At 35.2% G+C, this 19,044-nt stretch overlaps 1 protein-coding gene across 2 annotated transcripts in view; it reads left to right on the forward strand.

The window, feature by feature from the left end:
* Positions 1–17,990, forward strand: part of SLC38A11 (solute carrier family 38 member 11) — a 60,624-nt gene extending 42,634 nt beyond the window's left edge. Inside the window, exons 8-10 of one of the 2 annotated variants that reach the window (XM_032755549.2) lie at positions 666–778; positions 3,622–3,753; positions 13,615–14,171. In XM_032755549.2, the coding sequence (XP_032611440.2) occupies positions 666–778; positions 3,622–3,753; positions 13,615–13,908 (539 nt within the window). In that variant the 3' untranslated portion in view covers positions 13,909–14,171. Of the gene's footprint in view, positions 1–665; positions 779–3,621; positions 3,754–13,614 lie in introns of both variants that reach the window. The other variant, XM_032755551.2, reaches the window with a different exon arrangement.
* Positions 17,991–19,044: the final 1,054 nt, after the last annotated feature.

Genomic DNA, 19,044 nt, shown 5'->3' on the forward strand with positions numbered 1-19,044 from the left:
CAAAGACCAGAAACCAGTTTACAAAGCCAGTGCTCAAGAATTTAGGGAGTTGATTCTGATGTAAGAAGACAATGGATAAAGTATTTTTCAGAAGTCAGAAATTGGCAGCAATCTACCAAAAACAAATAATAAGAGAAAAACCATCAGTGATGGATTTATCTTCACATGGAGCATGTACTGGTTTAAATCAGTGAATAACTACATAGTTATTGAATTCAAAAACTTTTATTTAGACCTGGTCATCTATTCTCTTAATTAAATGAAATGAAGTTTATGGAGATTCACTTATAAATCATGTGTTGCTTAATGACAGAGAAACGTTCTGAGAAATGCATTGTTAGGTGATTTCCTCATCGTGCAAACATCATAGAGTATACTTACACAAATCTAGATGATAGCACCTATTACACACCTAGGCTATATGGTATAGCTTATTGCTCCTAGGCTATAAACCTGTACAGCATGTTTCTATACTGAATTCTGTAGGCAACTGTAACAGAATGGAAAGTATTTATGTATCTAAACATAGTAAAAATACAGCATTGTAATCATATATGTGGGCCATTAGGTGATGCATGACTGTAATATCTAATATTTAATTTATTAGATAGTTATCTCAAACATTTAGTATCTAGTAAATAAACTTATTTTATGTTATTATCTAGGGGACTTATTTGAAAATTACTGCAGAAATGATGACCTGGTAACATTTGGAAGATTTTGTTATGGTGTCACTGTCATTTTGACATACCCTATGGAATGCTTTGTGACAAGAGAGGTAAGCACGGTTCCTTCCCAACGCTTTACTCAGGTGATCTCTCTGCCACATTTAATTTAGGAAGATTTATAAATAATACAGTTTGGGAAATTCCCAAGGGCACGACAAATGGTATAATTTGTAAAATTTTCTTTTTTGACTCTAAAATGTCAGAGTTTAAAGATGAATTTATATTCAGATATTTACAAGACAATTTTTCAAAAGTTCGGTTGAAAATTAGGTTTGGTGGATTTGGCTTATATTACCGTGAGCACAAATATTTATACAACTGCATTCCAAAGTGACTGCCAGCCTTTAGCGACAGCCAAACTAAAGTTGTTGCTTTTAAGGCATTCTTACAAAGAAATTAAGTACCAAGGTTTAAAACATGTTTTACAAAACTGTCTTTTTGCTTAGATGTTTTATCAGTCAACATGTATTAAAGGCACTGTAGAATCTACAGATTCTAACTGGTTTTGTTATTTTTTAAAAACTAAAATATCTTATATTCCAGGGAGAACCAAAATTCAACTGAAACTTTTAGTTTTACAGATATATTTTATTTATGTATTTATACATGTAGTTGTATATATTTACAACTATACATAACATAATAACATAAATAATAACAAATATATAGGATATTATTTACATATAAATGTATTGTCAAAGTCAGCTCTACATTGGGTTATATATTCCACTTGGATTTGTAGAGAAATATTATCTGAAAGAGAATTCATTCTTTTGGTGTAAAATTGGATAACATGGCCTGTCAGGAATCGCTTATTCTGTCAGCTAAAAATCCACTGCACCAGTCAGCAGTAAAACATGATCTTGCTTCACAGTGGGTCTTTCAGGGACCACACTGAAAAGGGCTCAGTCATAGGATCTGTTCCTAGAGGCTGTTTACACAGTGCACTATGTGAAAGGGTCTAATGAGATAAGTGAAATATCTACAGAGCTTTAAATACACTAAATAATCGGCAGGCTTCTTGAGGCAAGCCAGGGCTTACTTTAAGTCAGTCCCAGGGATAAGGAACTGACTGCACAGGGAAACAGAAGAGGGAAATGTTTAGCACTGTGTATGTCCCTTACAACTAGCACTTCTCTCCCTCACACATGTACAACTCAGGCCAGTTCTCTATCTTGACTATAAAGGAGAAATAGACTGAACTAATTTTTTTTTTAAATTTAAGAGCCTTTTGAAACTTTACTAGCTATTGTTAGATGCAGGAAATGGTATTATTTTAGCTTCTGCTCAGTACATAGGTTCAAATCTAATCTGTAGATCAGCAAGTAAGAACAGATGGTGCATTCTCACGTGGTTGCTAGTAAACTGCCTGCCTGCAGATGATCTGAGTCACTTCACCTGCACAACTTCTGTGTTTAGTACTTGAAACTTCAGTTTCCTTTCTAGCTGCTGTGGCAGGAAGACAGAACTGAGTCAAGATCTCTGCCACAGTAGCAAATACTAAGCACAAGAATGGTGTCTATAACTTTCCCTTCTCTTACTCTTCATTCTGCATGCACACACACATACACACACAAATGTATGACTGACAAAAATATAATCAAACTCTTTCAATTCATAAAAGCACTAAAAAGGCTGTCTACCCTTAATAAATATCTCTTACTACCTGCCTCACTAAGTGATTTTTCACTCTCATAATTATATCATAGAGGCATCTGTAAGAATGGATCTTAAATAAGATAATATTTGGTGAGACATTACAACTTATGTTATTAATATCACCATTAAATTATTAGCAAAGTCATGGCAGTATGTGACACATGGGAGATGTTGCATATCCAAGCAGCACAGCTTGGAGAGATGGCTTCTTTATGATACCTCAGTATCTGACCTTCTGTTATTTCCAACTCCTTGTCTCACTGTTCTTTTGCACAGGGTCACTACTTATTCAGACTATCTTCTCTTTATCCTCCATAGGTATTGTTCCTGTTATTACCTCTTTGCTCTTTTTCACGCTCTTGTCTCAGCCTGTAATTCTGCTCCAAATCCTGTGCATGTTTCAAGCCCTACCTCAAACCAAGGTAGGTCAAGCATATTTCAGGCATGCTGTAAAGGAGATTACTCTAAGGAGACAGCTCTAGATACCTAAAGCTCCTTCTAGTCCTAAATTCTCTTTGATCTTTTTTGTCCTGTTATAAATTAATCTCTACTTGCTTTTTTAAGTTTCATTGTATGCCTTCAAGAATTAATTCCTGAGAATAGGAATCATTTCCCTGATATTTTGTCTTTGCAAACCATATCATAGTATGGGACACATTAAGTCGGTAATTTTTTATTGCTTTCCTGATCTGAGTAGTCATGAAAAATGGTGATCGACTCTTCCCCATTTTTGTTGAGGAAAGGCAAGATAAAATACACTTAAATTGTAACAAATAGAAATTAGTTTATACAGAATTAATTTCCTGTTAGTAAAGGATATTACACATCCAGTATTAATAAGGAAAATGTGACAGCTACTTATTAGAGGCCATGCAAATAATCTAAATAGCATGTTTAGTTTGTTTTAGTAGTAACCTGTTGGACTCAAGAAAGAAGGATAAGATAACTTTCCAAAGTCTCTCTTATACTTGAAAGATACATATATTGAAACATTGGTATGCCACACTATAGGTCTGTAATATAATCCACTAATAATTCAACAAGGAATACTTGTTATTGATATGTGTGTCTGTAAGTAATTTGGAAAATATAGAACATTCCTAGTGACTTGAGATTTGATTAATAGCCTTGTTGGTAGTATTTTATATATCCTAAATACTATTGTGAAATACTCCCTCAATAAATCCTGCATGCCTTTAAAAGTCTCTCTCAAAATAATCTGTTTATTCGGCAGGTAATTGCCAATGTGTTTTTTGGTGGGAATCTTTCGTCGGTTTTCCACATTGTTGTAACAGTGATGGTCATCGCTGTAGCCACGCTTGTGTCATTGATGATTGATTGCCTTGGGATAGTTTTAGAACTCAATGTGAGTACATGCAAAGATTTACCCCTTCACTCTAAAATTCTCTTTAAAAGATAATGATTACATTTAACATAAGATGTATTTTCCTTAACAAAAGTGTCACTTTTGAAGTGGAATGAAAATATGTTTGTAATAGTAAATATTTTCAATGACGATTCTGTGCACTTTATGGGACTATATAGTTTTAAAGCGGTGGTTGTTTAGAGACATATGGGGTCATCACAACTGGATAGGCAGTGCTGTTGGCCTCTAGTGGGTAGAGGCCAGGGATACACATCCCACAACGTGCAGGCCTCTCACAGCAAAGAATTATCTGATCCAAAATGTCACTAGTGCTGAGGTGGAGAAACCCTGGTTTAGAGTACTTTTGCATATCTCATTTACTATAATGCATAAATGTTACTAAAAATAGCTATAAATTAAGTGGATTTGGACTTTGCTGAATAATAATATATCTAGTGAAATTTATGAGAAATATGAAAGGATTCAAGTTATATCCATTCACTTGCTATGACACAATTTCTTTTTCCTTAAATATTTTTCTCTCTCCAGACCTTTCTTTTATAGTCTGCACTGCCATCATCCAAATAGAAGTCCTCATAATATCACAGTTGAATTAATCCCAGCTGTGTTTCAACTATCATATATTTAAGTTCTGCTTTCAGTTTATCGGCATTTTCCTACCAGAGCAAGTATAAATTCTATTGCTTCTACCATCTTGTCTTCTGTGTAAAACTATTTCCCATTTACTTCCCAAAATCTATGTTCAGCTCTAGTCAATCTTATTTTTTGGCCTGTGAATAAGCCATATCAATTCTTTCCATTATTCTTTGTCCTATCTGCTTTTTATTTCCTGTAATGATTATTTTTATTTCATTTCTGTCCAAATTTTACAAAAACTTTAAGATCCAGTGCAATTTCTAATTCCTTTATTCACTGATCATATATTTATTGAGTAATTACTAAGTGCCACACAATAGAATATAAGGATGAATGCAATAAGAAAGATCTATACATTCTCACAAATAAACATAAAAGTTCAACTGCAATATAGGTGATGAAGACAGAGGAGGCCGGGAACGGTGGCTCACACTGTAATCTCAGCATTTTTGGAGGCCAAGGTGGATGGATTGCTTGAGCCCAGGAGTTGGAGACCAGCCTGGGCAACATAGTGAAACCCCGTCTCTACAAAAAATTAGCCGGGTTTGGTGGCATGTGCCTGTAGTCCCAGCCACTTGAGAGGCTGAGGTGAGAGGATTGCTTGAGCCCAGGTGGTAAAGGTTTCAGTGAGCTGAGATGGCGCCACTGCACTCCAGCCTGGGCAATAGAGTGAGACCCTGTCTCAAAAAAAAAAAAAAAAAAAGAAAAGAAGACAGAGGGAAATGGATGGATTCCCAAAACACATTTTTCAGAAAAGATTGGCCTAATTTGGTGACACATATTCCATTGGGAAGACAGGGGGCAGAATGACTTCTTGGTTTTATTTTGTGGAACTAGAATAATGATGTCATTTGCTAAGACAGGAATGGAAGTTGTTCTACTACTACAAAGTGGCTAATCTTCTACAATCCTTACAGAATTTCTCATCAGAATCACCCACCAGTTAGCATTTATTGGTCATGCACCACAGGGAGGGCAAACCCATACAGATGGGATCCCAAGTTATCATTTACTCATTTCATTGAGAATTGAGGCATAGGTGAAGGTATTATTGTCAGTGCCCAAGTTACTATATCATCCAGATGCCATTTTGATTTGAAATTCCATACAAAGGCAGGAGGGAATTCAGTCAGGGACCCTACTGGAGACTTTCTTGTAAATGGAAAGTGGGGAGTAAGCAGTTTCCAAAATCTCAGGAAACTGGTAATTGTCTATTCTACCAACAGTGGAAGGAAAGCTCATAGGAAAGTAAGCAAGTGTCAAAGGTAACTTTTACATTCTTCCCAATTTTGCATAGGCCAAAGACTAGTAGGGCCACTAAAAATCATTTTGCATACCAATCTTGATTTGTGTAGATGCATCACTACTACATTAATGCACTGACTTAATTTATGTATTATCTCATGTCATGTATTGTTGAAGCTGTCCATAAACTTGCCTTACCTAGCAATTGGTAAGCCCTTTGAAGACAAAAGTACTTAACCACCTCCTCCCCCCTCCATAGTATTTGGCACGGGGCTAAGAACACAGTGCTGAAATTATTGCATGGGTGATTGCACCTTGGGACTACAGTTCAGGATCTATTTATATAAATATTCTTAGACATAAGATGCTTTCTTTAATGTAGTACCAGGAAATTAAGTGTTATAAAGAATGGTTGCTGTTGACAGTAGTAGTAATCTTTCACCTATGCTGTGGATACAATCAACATAATGATTTCCAACCCTGTTTTTTCCTGTTTTATGAAATATCTTGAGTCCACAAGTTTGTTTGTTGATATTTTAGAATTTTGTTATAAGACAAAATATGTTTATTATCTGCCTGAACATTCACTACATAGTGATAGCCCAACAAATTTTTTTTGTTTTCAAGTTAATCAAGTGCACACATATTGCTCATTTTTCAGGAATGATTTTTTTTTGTAAATCTAGCCATTACTTTCTGTAAAGTTAATTGCTAATCTCCATGGCATTTGCACAACAAAATTATAGGCATATAATCATATTAAATATTCTCTATTATACTTGTTTTGAAAACTCTTTTGGTTAAGACAAAATTCTGGTATTAAAGAATAATCATAGAAGAATACATTGTGAATATCTATTTTAAAGTCAGGATCTGAGCTGGCCCTGGAGGACTATTTTTAAAATTTAAAATATGATTCAAGATCTTTAGATTTTTTTTAAAACCTGATTATATAGACATACATTAAAAATTAGAGTGCTAAATTGTCTGTTATGACCTAATAGCCCAAGACAATTACACTAGTTTTAAAGCACTTTGTAAGAATTAATAAAATCTAAGATCTCCATTCTCAGACCACCTGAGAATAAGTGTTTTTCACATCAGTACGTCTTTTGTTGTGCATAAGAACGTATTCAAATCTTTACTCAACTCCTTTTTGTGTGGACACCATGTCTAATAGAGCCAAATCAAGCATCATATCTGTTAGTAACTAATACATGCTGGATCATGCAACACTTTAGAAGTAACTTAAAGCATGCTGTGTTCCACTTCATGATAATAATGTGGGCAGGGTACAGTGGCTCATGCCTGTAATCCCAGCACTTTGAGAAGCCAAGGCAGGCGGACCACCTGAGATCAGGAGTTCAAGACCTGCCTGGCCAACATGGTGAAATCCTGTCTCTACTAAAAAATACACACACACAAAAAAAATTAGCTGGGTGTGGTGGCACATGCCCGTAGTCCCAGCCACTCAGGAGGCTGAGACAGGAGAATTGCTTGAACCCAGGAGGCAGAGGTTGCAGTGAGCCAAGATTGCGCCAGTACACTCTAGCCTGGGTAACAAAGCAAGACTCCATCTCAAAAAAAATAAATAAATAAAATAATAATAATAATGCGAGCTACCATGTATTGAGTACTTACTCTGTACCAGGTGCTTTGCAGTATCATCTCCTTTTATCTGTATTAAATTGACAGATGAAGAAACTGAGGCACTGCATGATTAAATAGTCTGAGGTCATACTAGTTACAAGTAAAAAAATACAGATTTGAACACAGGCATTTGGACCCTAAAGCTCACATTTTAAATCATTACACTAATCTGAGATTTCCTAAGCATAAGATGGTAAATTATGTAAAATAATTATGCTCATTTCTCTATCCACTTTCTTAGGTTATAAAATCTATGCATGGAGTTTATCTGCAAGAAAGGTTAAGAGTAATCTATGATACATATGGCTAGACTTTAATAATGGGTTAAAACATACCAGAGATGAAATAAAATGGAACTAAAAAGTTTTTGTCTTAATAATTTTTAGTTAATAACTTTCATCTTAGTAATTGTAGTACTTTAGAAATGTAGTTAATAGCTTTTATCTTAGATAACAATTTCAGTACTTTAGGAATTCTTTTTTATTTTAGCTTCTGAATAAGTAGAATAATGAGCTTCACAGATGAGATGAATCAGATCATGCAAAGTTAGGGAAATGCTACTATTTAGTATCACCAAATAATATAGAATAAAATGAATTGAGGTAATATTAGTTATTAAATTAAAAAATAGAACCTTGCTTTCCTTTTTTTTTTCTAGTTTTCATGTCAATAGACAACAATGAAATATTTTTCCAAAGCAAACACACACTAAGTTTTAAAGGTTTCATTTTAGAAGCAAATCAAATAAATATAAGCACTATTCTTGGTAACAAGAATTCAGCATCTTAGCACTAATGTTGCTATTGGAGAAAAGAGGCATCTGCAGTAATTGGGCCCTATGGGTTTCTACTCGCAGCAGTACAAAGAAAGAAAATGAAGCAGCTGGTGCCTGTGCCAGCATAACCAGCTCAACAAGCATTCTGTGTGGTTTTACAGTGGAAGGAAGAAAGCAAGCCAAATGCCAGCAAGAGCCCAGATAGAGAAATACAGTCTTTGGGGTGAGCAAGCCATAGTCCCAGTTGCCAAAGACTTCCTGAGCAAGAGAGAGTTTCTTTTTGAAGTATTGGAGTGAATTTCATGAGTTTAGATTGATTACAAGGTAGAAATTTAAAAGATGTATAAGCATTATTTTATTTAGTTTCCAGCTTCCTTGCATCATTTGAGAAATTTCTATTCAGGTAGGAAAATTCAGACAATTTTTCAATCTGCACTGGCAATAAAAATGTTCAATAGCTTCTGTCCTTTCTCTCCAGCAAACTGCAAAATACTGTGACATCCATAGTGTTATTATCAGTTAATAAGAACTGTCCCATCTTTATAACTTAGACTATATTTTGTTGTCTTTTTAATAAGAAGTTATGATTTTACATCCTGTCAAGCAATTTCAAAAATTATTCCAAAGCCAGTGGTGTATCCTTAAGCAAGTCTACATTAAATAGATCAAATAAGCTGGACTAGTTCATAGGGAATAGATCAGATGCAACCACACTATCATTTTACTGATGATCTTGACTTCTAGCAACAACCTTTAGTAAGACTGAGCTTTTAAATATCAAGAAAGTAGCTGGTATCTAAACAAGATACTCAACTGGAATCCTTCCAGTAGAAATATGAGCTATATAGTCTTTCCTCTAATTGCTACTTTCTCAACACTTAAGAATTATAACATAAATAGAACATCCATTGCTTTGCACTGCCCAGCAAGTTAAGTTTGGAAGAGTACCAAAAGGCTGACTGATGACAGCTTCTTAGCAGAAGCTGGGGGCAGTTTTCATCCTGATAGTACTTTCACAATCTGCAGTTCCAGATGAATTAGCCACATGTTTGTGACTACAAAGAGGAGACTACAACACACAGACACATACACAGACACACACACACATTTGTATTTGAATTACTGTTTGTTGTTTTTATAAATTGTTATTTTAAAGAAATCAGAGGGTAATACTTTTTGTTATAAATACAGACCAAGTGTTACAGTATCTTCTGTAACTTAAAAAGCACTGTGAATTCCAAATATTATGATAGAATCTATGGAATCCATAATACATTTCATTCTCGTCGTATGACAACTAATCGTTTATTTTTTGTGTACCTTTGTAGATATTAATTTGCATTCAGGTGCTATGAATGGCAAAAGTATATTTTCCATATATTCTAAATTAGAACATGATTTTGGTATTTTTTAGTATTTTCTCATTCTTATGTTTCTTACTTTGGAAATATTTTCCATGCAGTGTGGTCCCTACTATTCTTTCTCTGGACACTTTTGTTTTTGTAAAAATTCAAAAAGTTATATAATTGGGATCATAGTCATAATATTTCTGGTATGGAGAGATTGCTTTGTATAAAACACACAGCAATTTTATTAACTTGTGTGAGAATATAGTCATTTTAAAGCTATTTTAAAGGTACAATTTATAATTTTACATTATCCAACTTCGAATTTATTTTGCTGTTATTTTCCCTGGAGAAAATTTATCAAAATAATGTGTCAAAAACTTTTAAACCATAAGTGATAGTTGCATAGGATTTCATTATACTATTCTTTCTGCTTTTGTATATGCTTGCAAATTAACTTTTAAATTTAGAAAAACATAGTTTATGAAAAGCTTGCATTTAGTTGTAAAGTAATATCACATTTGTTACTGATTTTATATATTAAAAACTTACATTTTATTATTTCAGAGAACAACATTTGTGAAATGTCATAATAAGAGAATGAAAACTAAAACCACATGAACAGCTGGGTGCAGTGGCTCACACCTGTAATCTCAGCACTTTGGGAGGCTAAGGCGAGAGGATCACTTGAGCTCAGTAGTTCGAGACCAGTGGGGGCAACATAGTGAGCCCTCATCTCTGCAAAAAATTAGCCAGGCATGGTAGCACGTGCCTGTAGTCTCAACAACTCAGGATGCTGAGGTGGGAGGATCACTTGAGCTTGGGAGGTCAAAGCTGAACTGTGATTATGCTAGTGCACTCTAGCCTAGGAAACAGAGTGAGACCCTGTCTCCAAAAAAAAAAAAAAAAAGAGAGAGAAAACAAAAAACACATAATTATCTCAACTGATGCAGAAAAAGAATTTGACAAAGTTTAGCATCATTTCTTGATAGAAACTCTTTTAATAGTTTAGAGAGAGAAAAGTCCTCAACATAATAAAGGTTATTTATGAAAAACCTACAGCTAACAACACAATTAATAGGGAACAACTGAAGGCTTTTCTACTAAGATCCAGTAAAAGGTAAGGATACCCACTCTCACCACTTCTCTTCAACATAGTACTGGAAGTACTAGCAAGAGCAATCAGACAACAAAAAGAAATAAAAGGCACCCAAATTGGAAAAGAAGAAGTAAAGTTATTTCTATTTGCAGATGACATGATTCTATATGTAGAAAACCCCAAAGGTTTCAAAAATAGTGTTAGAACTAATAAATCAGTAAAGTTGCAGGATATAAAACCAACATACAAAAATCAGTAGCATTTTTATACACAAATAATAACCTAGCTGAAAAAGAAATCAAGAAAATGTCATTTATGATAGCATCAAAAAATACTCTGGAATAAATTTAACCCAAGAGGTGAAAAATTTGTATACTGAAAACTATAAAATCTTGAAGGAAATTGAAAAAGACACAAATAAATGGAAGATATAAATAAATGGAAAGGTATCCTGTGGATGGAATTAATATTGTTAAAATGGCCATACTACCCAAAGCAATATACAAATTCAACATAATTCCTATCAAAATTCTAACAGCATTCTTCACAGAAATAGAAAAAACAATCCGTATTGAAAAGAAAAATAAAGTTGAAGGCATTACACTTCCTGATTTCAAATGATATTACAAAGCTGCAGTAATCAAAACGGTATGATACTGGCATAAAAACACAAATATAGACCGAAGGAACATAAAAGGGAGCCAAGAAATAAATCCAAACATATAGGGTCAACTAATTTTCTACAAGAGCACCAAGAGGACACAATGGGGAAAGGATAGTCTTCAATAATGATGCTGGGAAAAATGGATTCTCAAATGCAAAAGAGTGAAATTGGACCCTGATCTTACACCATACACAAAAATCAATTCAAAATGGTTAAGATACCTAAATGTAAGGCCCGAAACTGTAAAATTCCTAGAAGAGAACATAGAATAAAAGCTCCTTGACATTAGCCTTAGAAATGATTTTTTTGAATATCACACTAAAAGCTCAGACTATAAAACCATAAATAAGTAAATAGGACTACATCAAACTAAAAGGCCTCTGCAGTGGGAGGGGGGAAAAAAAAGAAAAGACAATGTACAGATTGGGAAAAAATATTTGCAAACCATCTAACTGATAAAGGGTTACTACAAAAAATTTACAAATAATTCTAATAACTCAATAGCAGAAAAATGATTAACTTGATTGAAAAATGGACAAAGGACCTTAGCAGATATTTCTCCAAAGAAGACATGAAAATGGCCAACAGGTATACGAAAAAGTGCTCAACATCATTAATCATCAGGAAAATGCAAATTAAAACTACTAGGCAATATCACTTCATACCCTTTAGGATGGCTATGATCAAAAAGACCAGAAATAACAAATGTTGACATAAGTGTGGAGAAAAGGGAACCCTAGTACATTGCTGGTGGGAATGTACATTGGAATAGTCAATATGGGAAACAGAATGGAGGTTCCTAAACAAATTAAAAATAGAACCACCATATGACCCAGGAATCTCTATTCTGGGTATATACTCAAAAAAGATGAAATCACCACTTCATAAAGATATCTGCACTCCCATGTTCATTGAAGCATTATTCACAATAGTGAAGAGATAGGAACAACCTCAATGTTCATTGATGTATGAATGGATACAGAGAATGTCATATAGATCTGTCTATAACATGGAATATTATTCAGCCTTGAAAAAGGAGATCCTGCCATTAGCCACAACATGGATAGACCTGAAGAACGTTAAGTGAAATAAGCCAGACACATAAAGCAAAATATCACATGATCTCTCTTATATATGGAATATTTTTTAAAAATGTCTAATATATAGAGTTAGAGATAAAAGAATAAAACTGTGATTACCAGGGGCAGGAAACAAAGGGAGGAAATGTAGAGAGGTAGGTGAAAATTCAAAGTAGCAGATGTGTAGGATGAACAAGTCTACAGATTTAATGTACAATATGAGGGCTGTAATTTATAAAATTGTATTATATTTGGGACTTTTGTTAAATAAGTAGATATTAGCTGCTCTCATCACCAAAGAAGTAATTATGTGAGATGATAGATATGTTAGTTCAATACAATAACCATTTTACTATCTGTATGTATTCTATGCCATGTTATAAACCTCAAATATACACAATAAAATTTATTTTTAAAAAAATGTATGTTTTATGGTTTAAGAGAATATTTGTCATAAAATTTTAATTATGTTACATTGTTAAATGTACTATAATTAAAACAACATAATTAGAAAAACATATTACCTAAAATGAATTAAATGTTAACCTTTATATTATTTGCTAAGTTTCTATTGCGAATTAGGCCTATTCAAGGGGAAAGTCTCTTCCTTTGACATCAATAGCTGTTGGTATTTTTATAATAGACAATTCTACCACTCATTATTTTAAATCTGATATCCCTCCTTAGGTTGGGTTTATTCCTAGCTAATGTGGGGAAGGGTGAATGAGTTATAGTCATTTAGCTCTGCTGTCAACTTTCTCGGTAATTAATGTGCTTAGTTTTATTTGAAAGAGGATTTAGAAATGCTATTTCATGTTAAATGCCTTAGGGTTATAGTTTTTCTTTCTCACACAAATAGGCACAACTTCCATACAAGCCCAGGTAAAGAAGAAAGACATTGTGGCCCCTATACAATTTCCCAAAATTTCCCTCTTACACACAAATGACAAATAGACCATTCATGTTTGAAGGGCATAGTGGATACACAGTAGTTTTAATGAAGAATATAAGGAAATATGATGAACTGAAAATACAGGAAATTTCGAGAGTGCCAGAAGTCAGTCCTATTATCTGCTTTATTTTCTATATTATTTTGTGATAATATTTAAGTCTGATAAGCTGTTATATACTATTTCATTATTTTCATTTGTAAATATGCCAGTGGAAAAGGTAACGCCTATTTCTGTCTTTCTTAGAATTATTTTTCCTCCCTTTGTTTGATTCAACTGAACCTATCACATGTTTAACATGTGCATGAAAAACACATTTTGTAAATGCTTTTAAAAGCTGTCCGAAGAATGTTTCCATCTAGTAACATTATCTTGTTTCTTGTTTTCAACATGCAGGGTGTGCTCTGTGCAACTCCCCTCATTTTTATCATTCCATCAGCCTGTTATCTGAAACTGTCTGAAGAACCAAGGACACACTCCGATAAGATTATGTCTTGTGTCATGCTTCCCATTGGTGCTGTGGTGATGGTTTTTGGATTCGTCATGGCTATTACAAATCCTCAAGACTGCACCCACGGGCAGGAAATGTTCTACTGCTTTCCTGACAATTTCTCTCTCACAAATACCTCAGAGTCTCATGTTCAGCAGACAACACAACTTTCTATTTTAAATATTAGTATCTTTCAATGAGTTGACTGCTTTAAAAAATATGTATGTTTTCATAGACTTTAAAACACATAACATTTACACTTGCTTTAGTCTGTATTTATATTATATAAAATTATTATTTTGGCTTTTATCAAGACTTGGCTTTTATGACTAGTGCAATATAAAAGATAAAGAAAAGAAAAATTGAATGTATTTCACCTTTAACTGAAACAAAATAAGTGTTTTGTTCTAACGACTGCACTACACTAATGCTAATTGAAGAAGGGAGAGTAAAGCCTTTAGCATTTTCTGCCATCCCCCTTTTATTTAATATGCAAACCAGTATATTGTGCTCCAAAATAAGTAGGTGATTGTGGGTTGGAATTTTGTGTAGATGTCTTTTGGTGGGGGGTTGTGGGGGGTGGGCATTTTCTTTGTCCTTAAAAGTCTGTGGAACTGAAGAGAAGGGAAACCCAAAACTATTGAAAAGAAGACATATCTCAAGAACAAAGAGGAGCTCTCCATTATAATTTCAGCAGCATCCCTTGTTTAAAGGGAAGTGGATCCCTGGAGAAATGAGCAAAGACCTCTCCATGTGAGGAAGCCTGAATCATAGACTGGCTGTGAGGAGCAAGGTGTGTAAAGAATCAAAATCACCTCCCATCTTCTGATGCTGTGGGAATACAATGGTAGCGCCATTCTAAAACAGAAAAAACAAAACAAAACAAAACAAAAAAAAACAGTTGTTCTGTGGCAAGAACCTAAGAGATTGGTGATATGGACCTGTTGAATTTTTAGTGCTCTCAGGAATGTACAACTGGAAGCTGAACTTTGAAACTAGAAACATGTAGGAAGAATCGGGGCTACAGAAGAAGCTTTCTCAGTCCACTGGGGGTTCCTCAGAGAGATTTCTGGGAGATCTTGTTGACTGGGTCTTTGGGAGCAGATAGTGAGATGGAGTTTATCATAACTAATGGGAGAGAGGGGAAAGCAGGATTGGTAGGGACAGGTAGAACTGCAATGCAGGCTGACCTCAACCAAATCCACAGGGAAGCTGGTGCGTACATGACCTGTCAGAGTTGTCCCTGTTCAGGGGTAATAGCCCGGTTTTGATACTGCTGCCTCCATCAGTCATTGAATGTGAGCATGTGGAGAAGGATGAGCTCTTGGGCTAGGCAGCTCTTTGCAGCAGAGCAAACCCTAAAGGAACTGAGAGCTGGAAGTGGTCTACTGATAGCTTTGTCACCACATGCTTCCTTACAGGGGTATCTGGGAGACACAGCTGTGCCCACCACAGATGCCCTCTGTTTACTGAGGACTTTTAAATGATTTTTTAATGAGGATTTTGTGTCTTTGTATCTATGACAATCTTTAAAAAGTAACATGAAAATTTGGGGCCATCTGGATGGCTTCCTTATATCAAGTATCACCTAAGATTTCCATTTCATTTGTATTCCAATCAGGTTGTCCATCTGTGGCACTATATTAATTGTTGCCAAATAACAAGAAACTATCACAAGCAGAGTTAATACATATATGACGAGTTTGTACAAATCAAATGCAAAAAAAAAAATCCTACAGGAAGTGTATAAAGGGTAGGTTCACAGTAGTTTGAATAAAGTGGCAAGAGCTGAGTCATTGTGTGACTCATAGTGAGAGAGGCCTATTGAACACAAAGGAAGATGCATTTTAGCAGGTAGAACCATGCTCAGAGTTTTAGTGGTGATTTGTTTTTTCAATAAAATATTATCCTTACCACTAAATTAATTTAAATTCTGTTGGGTAACTTTTCTGTATTTAACTTATAAATTTGTTTTTTATAGTTAAGGGTCATAGGCTAAGCAGTTTGTGCCTGTTTTTAGATTGGTATCTGTTTAGGTAAAATATAATAAAAATGTTTTCATTCCATGTAAGAAATGAGGAAACGTAAGAAATTTTTGCCACAGTCTGTCCTTATATTGCTCAAGACTGAGAAACACTGACCTACATAGTTATTAAATAAAGTCATGAGGGATGAGATCTCTAAGCATGTACAAAGAAAAGTATGTCAAGGATAACATAATTTAGCACGTAACCATCTCTTATCTTGTACTTTGGTGTTGCTTCATACTCTTCAAGTAGATGAAAGCTGCAAGTAGGAACTGAGCGCAGCATTAGTACCTAATAAATATGTATTGGTTTATTTGTTTTTAATCAGCTGTAGAACAAGACTGCTTATGACCCAGTTATTAGCTGCATGGATTACCGACATCTTTCAAATTATAATTGAATAAATCTTAGGAACTCACATTTATTTTGCAAGAATACTTGTATGCTTATTTTGCCACCATGCGTAACTGCAAGAACTCCACCCCTCAATCTATTTTCTGCCTCAGTTCAATAAGAGATTCCCCTGAAAATCTTTCCATCCCTGCCACTTGTTGCCCCTAACAAAGCAACTTGAAGGTTTTAAACCAGTTTTTGAAGCTGTCACTACACTTAAATGTATAAAGTGCTTCTTAACTTTAAAAAGGTGGTGGTAGGCAAGAATCATATCTTTACACACAAATGAGAACATCTAGCAATATACTTCCTTTAAGGTTATAAGTTGGATAGCATCTGTGTAATTTAGAAATTGAGTCATTGTTCACTTATTATAGAAACTTTATTATCAACACTAACTCGAACCATCTTCAAACATCAGAATGGGTAAACTCTCTATGACCATACCACCCTGAACGCACCAGATCTCATCTGATGTTGGAAGCTAAGCATGGTCTGGCCTGGTTAGTACTTGGATGGGAGAATAGGTAAACTGCCTTGCCTGGACTATTTCCAGTGATGGCAAACAATAATTGTTGCCTCTTTTCTTTCTTAAAAGGAGACTGCATCCATTTAACCAAGCTAAGAAATTTTCGATTAGTCCTCTGCTGAAGTCATACTGTACACATCTACTCAATTAAAGATACATTTATTGAACAGAACAGGTTTCCTCCTGGTTTATCTGCTATAGCCTTGCTTAGGAAAGGAATAATAGTCTGTCTTTTAATTAGGGGTGGCTATTGATTGGAGGAAATGTTGTCAAGTGGTCCAAGAGTGGCACAAGCATGAACGAGGTCACTCATGGTCACCCATCAGTGAGGGTACCCACGAATGTTTTACTAACTGTGGCAAGGATAATAATTTGCTACCTCAATAGAATAAGCGCTCTTAAGAATTTATGCTTATTGTAAAAAATGTGTAAAGAATTTGCCAAGATAGCAGAGCAAATATGTAGAGTGGACCAGAGATGCTGTGACCTAGAAAACACATAGACCAGGAGAGAAAGAAAAGAGCCCAGTCTTTGTCTAGAGTGGTGGCTTTTCAACTCGGACATGTGTCGGAATCACCTGGAGGCCTTGTTGAAACACGGATTGCTGGGCTTCACCTCCACAGTTTCTGATTCAGTACTTAGAGTGGGGCCTCAGAATTTGTATTTCTGAAAAGTTCCCAGGTGATGCTGCTGCTGCTGGTTCGGGGACCACATTTGAAAAAGGTTGGAAGTTGGACATAAGAAAGTGCTAGATGGAGCCATCTGTTTAGAGGCTGGGACACAATACAAGCAAGATGTAGGAATACCATGCTAGATCTCAGGGAAGAAAATGAGGCTGGAGATGTAGGAGGGAGAGCAATTGGTACATATTAAATGTGTTATCCTTTGCCTCTTTGAAAAATCATCTAGAGACACAGTGAGAAGAGGAGAAACCAAGACAATAATATTAGTGAAGAATAATGCAAAGGACATGGGAGGAGAATTAACAAGGGAGAAAATAGAGATTACAACCCCAAATCAACACAGCTATGCTGGTTAAGCTGCAGGCCTGGTTCTGAGCCTGCCAGCACTCAGGGAAGGTTACCTGAGCTTCACGGCTGCCATTGTGAGAATGAAGAAAATCTATCAGTTTCTCAAAAGAACACCAAGTTTTCCAAGGACTAAACTCTCAGCAGAATGGCTTACTTGGAAAATTACATAGGGAACATGAGTAAAACTGGGTTATGAACGATAACGTCATTCAGATAAAGAATTTACATGATTGTCTTTTATAAGACACTTTTTCATTCCATTAATGTTTGGTCATTGATAATAAAGATTATCAATACATTTAGCTTTGGCATTTTTACGATAGTATTCATGTATAGTAATATATAAATGCTCCATTAAAACAAAAACAAACAAAAAACCAGATTTATTCTGTTCTTCATTTCTAACTCTCATTTGATTCTGTTCCTTACCAAATGATATGATTTGGCTGTGTCCCCACCCAAATCTCATCTTGAACTGTAGCTTCCACAATTGCTGTGTGTTGTGGGAGGGACCCAGTGGGAGATAATTGGATCATGGGGGCGTTTCCCCCATACTGTTCTCGTGGTAGTGAATAAGACTCACAAGATCTGATGGTTTTATAAGGGGTTTCTGCTTTCACTTGGCTCTCATTCTTCTCTCGTCTGCCACCATGTAAAACATGCCTTTCGCCTTCTGCCATAATTGTGAGGCCTCCCCAGCCACATAGAACCATAATGTGAGTCCATTAGACCTCTTTTTCTTTATAAATTCAACAGCATGACAAGGGAATAATACACTAACTCACACACTAACTAATGTGATGGCCACTTACCTGAACATACTGCCTTCAGACTCTTCCTGCCAAGAAAATTTATGCATCACTTCAAGAATCTTCTTACTAAACAAATGCTTTGATAACTAATGCTTTCTGACCACTTGCTTGCTCAAAAGCTTTCCATGAAACTCTTGTGCTTGTAGAATGATGTACTCACTCCGCAGCCTCTACTCGAAGCTTTCCTAATATGTCCTCAACATGCTATTTGGTCTTATCACTCATGACTGCAGAAGGAACCATTTATTCTAACATAATTAAAACATTTCTTTACCCTAAAAATGCTCTGTACACCTTTAACTTTTACCCCTGAATTCTTACCATTCTTTCATCTGAAAAGTCCAATACCCCCATCAAAATTGTCTCAATACTCCTGTCTTCCCCATGTGCCATTCTTGACAACTCTAACTGCAAGTTAGTCCTTCCTCCTCTGGAATTCTTGTAATAATGTTATATGAAGGAACCTTGTCTGGCCAACCAGTCTAAAAATTCCTTGAGAACAAAGGGTGTGTCTTAAAACCTCTTTTTATTTTTCATAGCCATA

The sequence above is a fragment of the Hylobates moloch genome, unplaced genomic scaffold (assembly GCF_009828535.3).
Source record: "Hylobates moloch isolate HMO894 unplaced genomic scaffold, HMol_V3 SCAFFOLD_1, whole genome shotgun sequence".
NCBI classification, from domain to species: Eukaryota; Metazoa; Chordata; class Mammalia; order Primates; family Hylobatidae; genus Hylobates; species Hylobates moloch.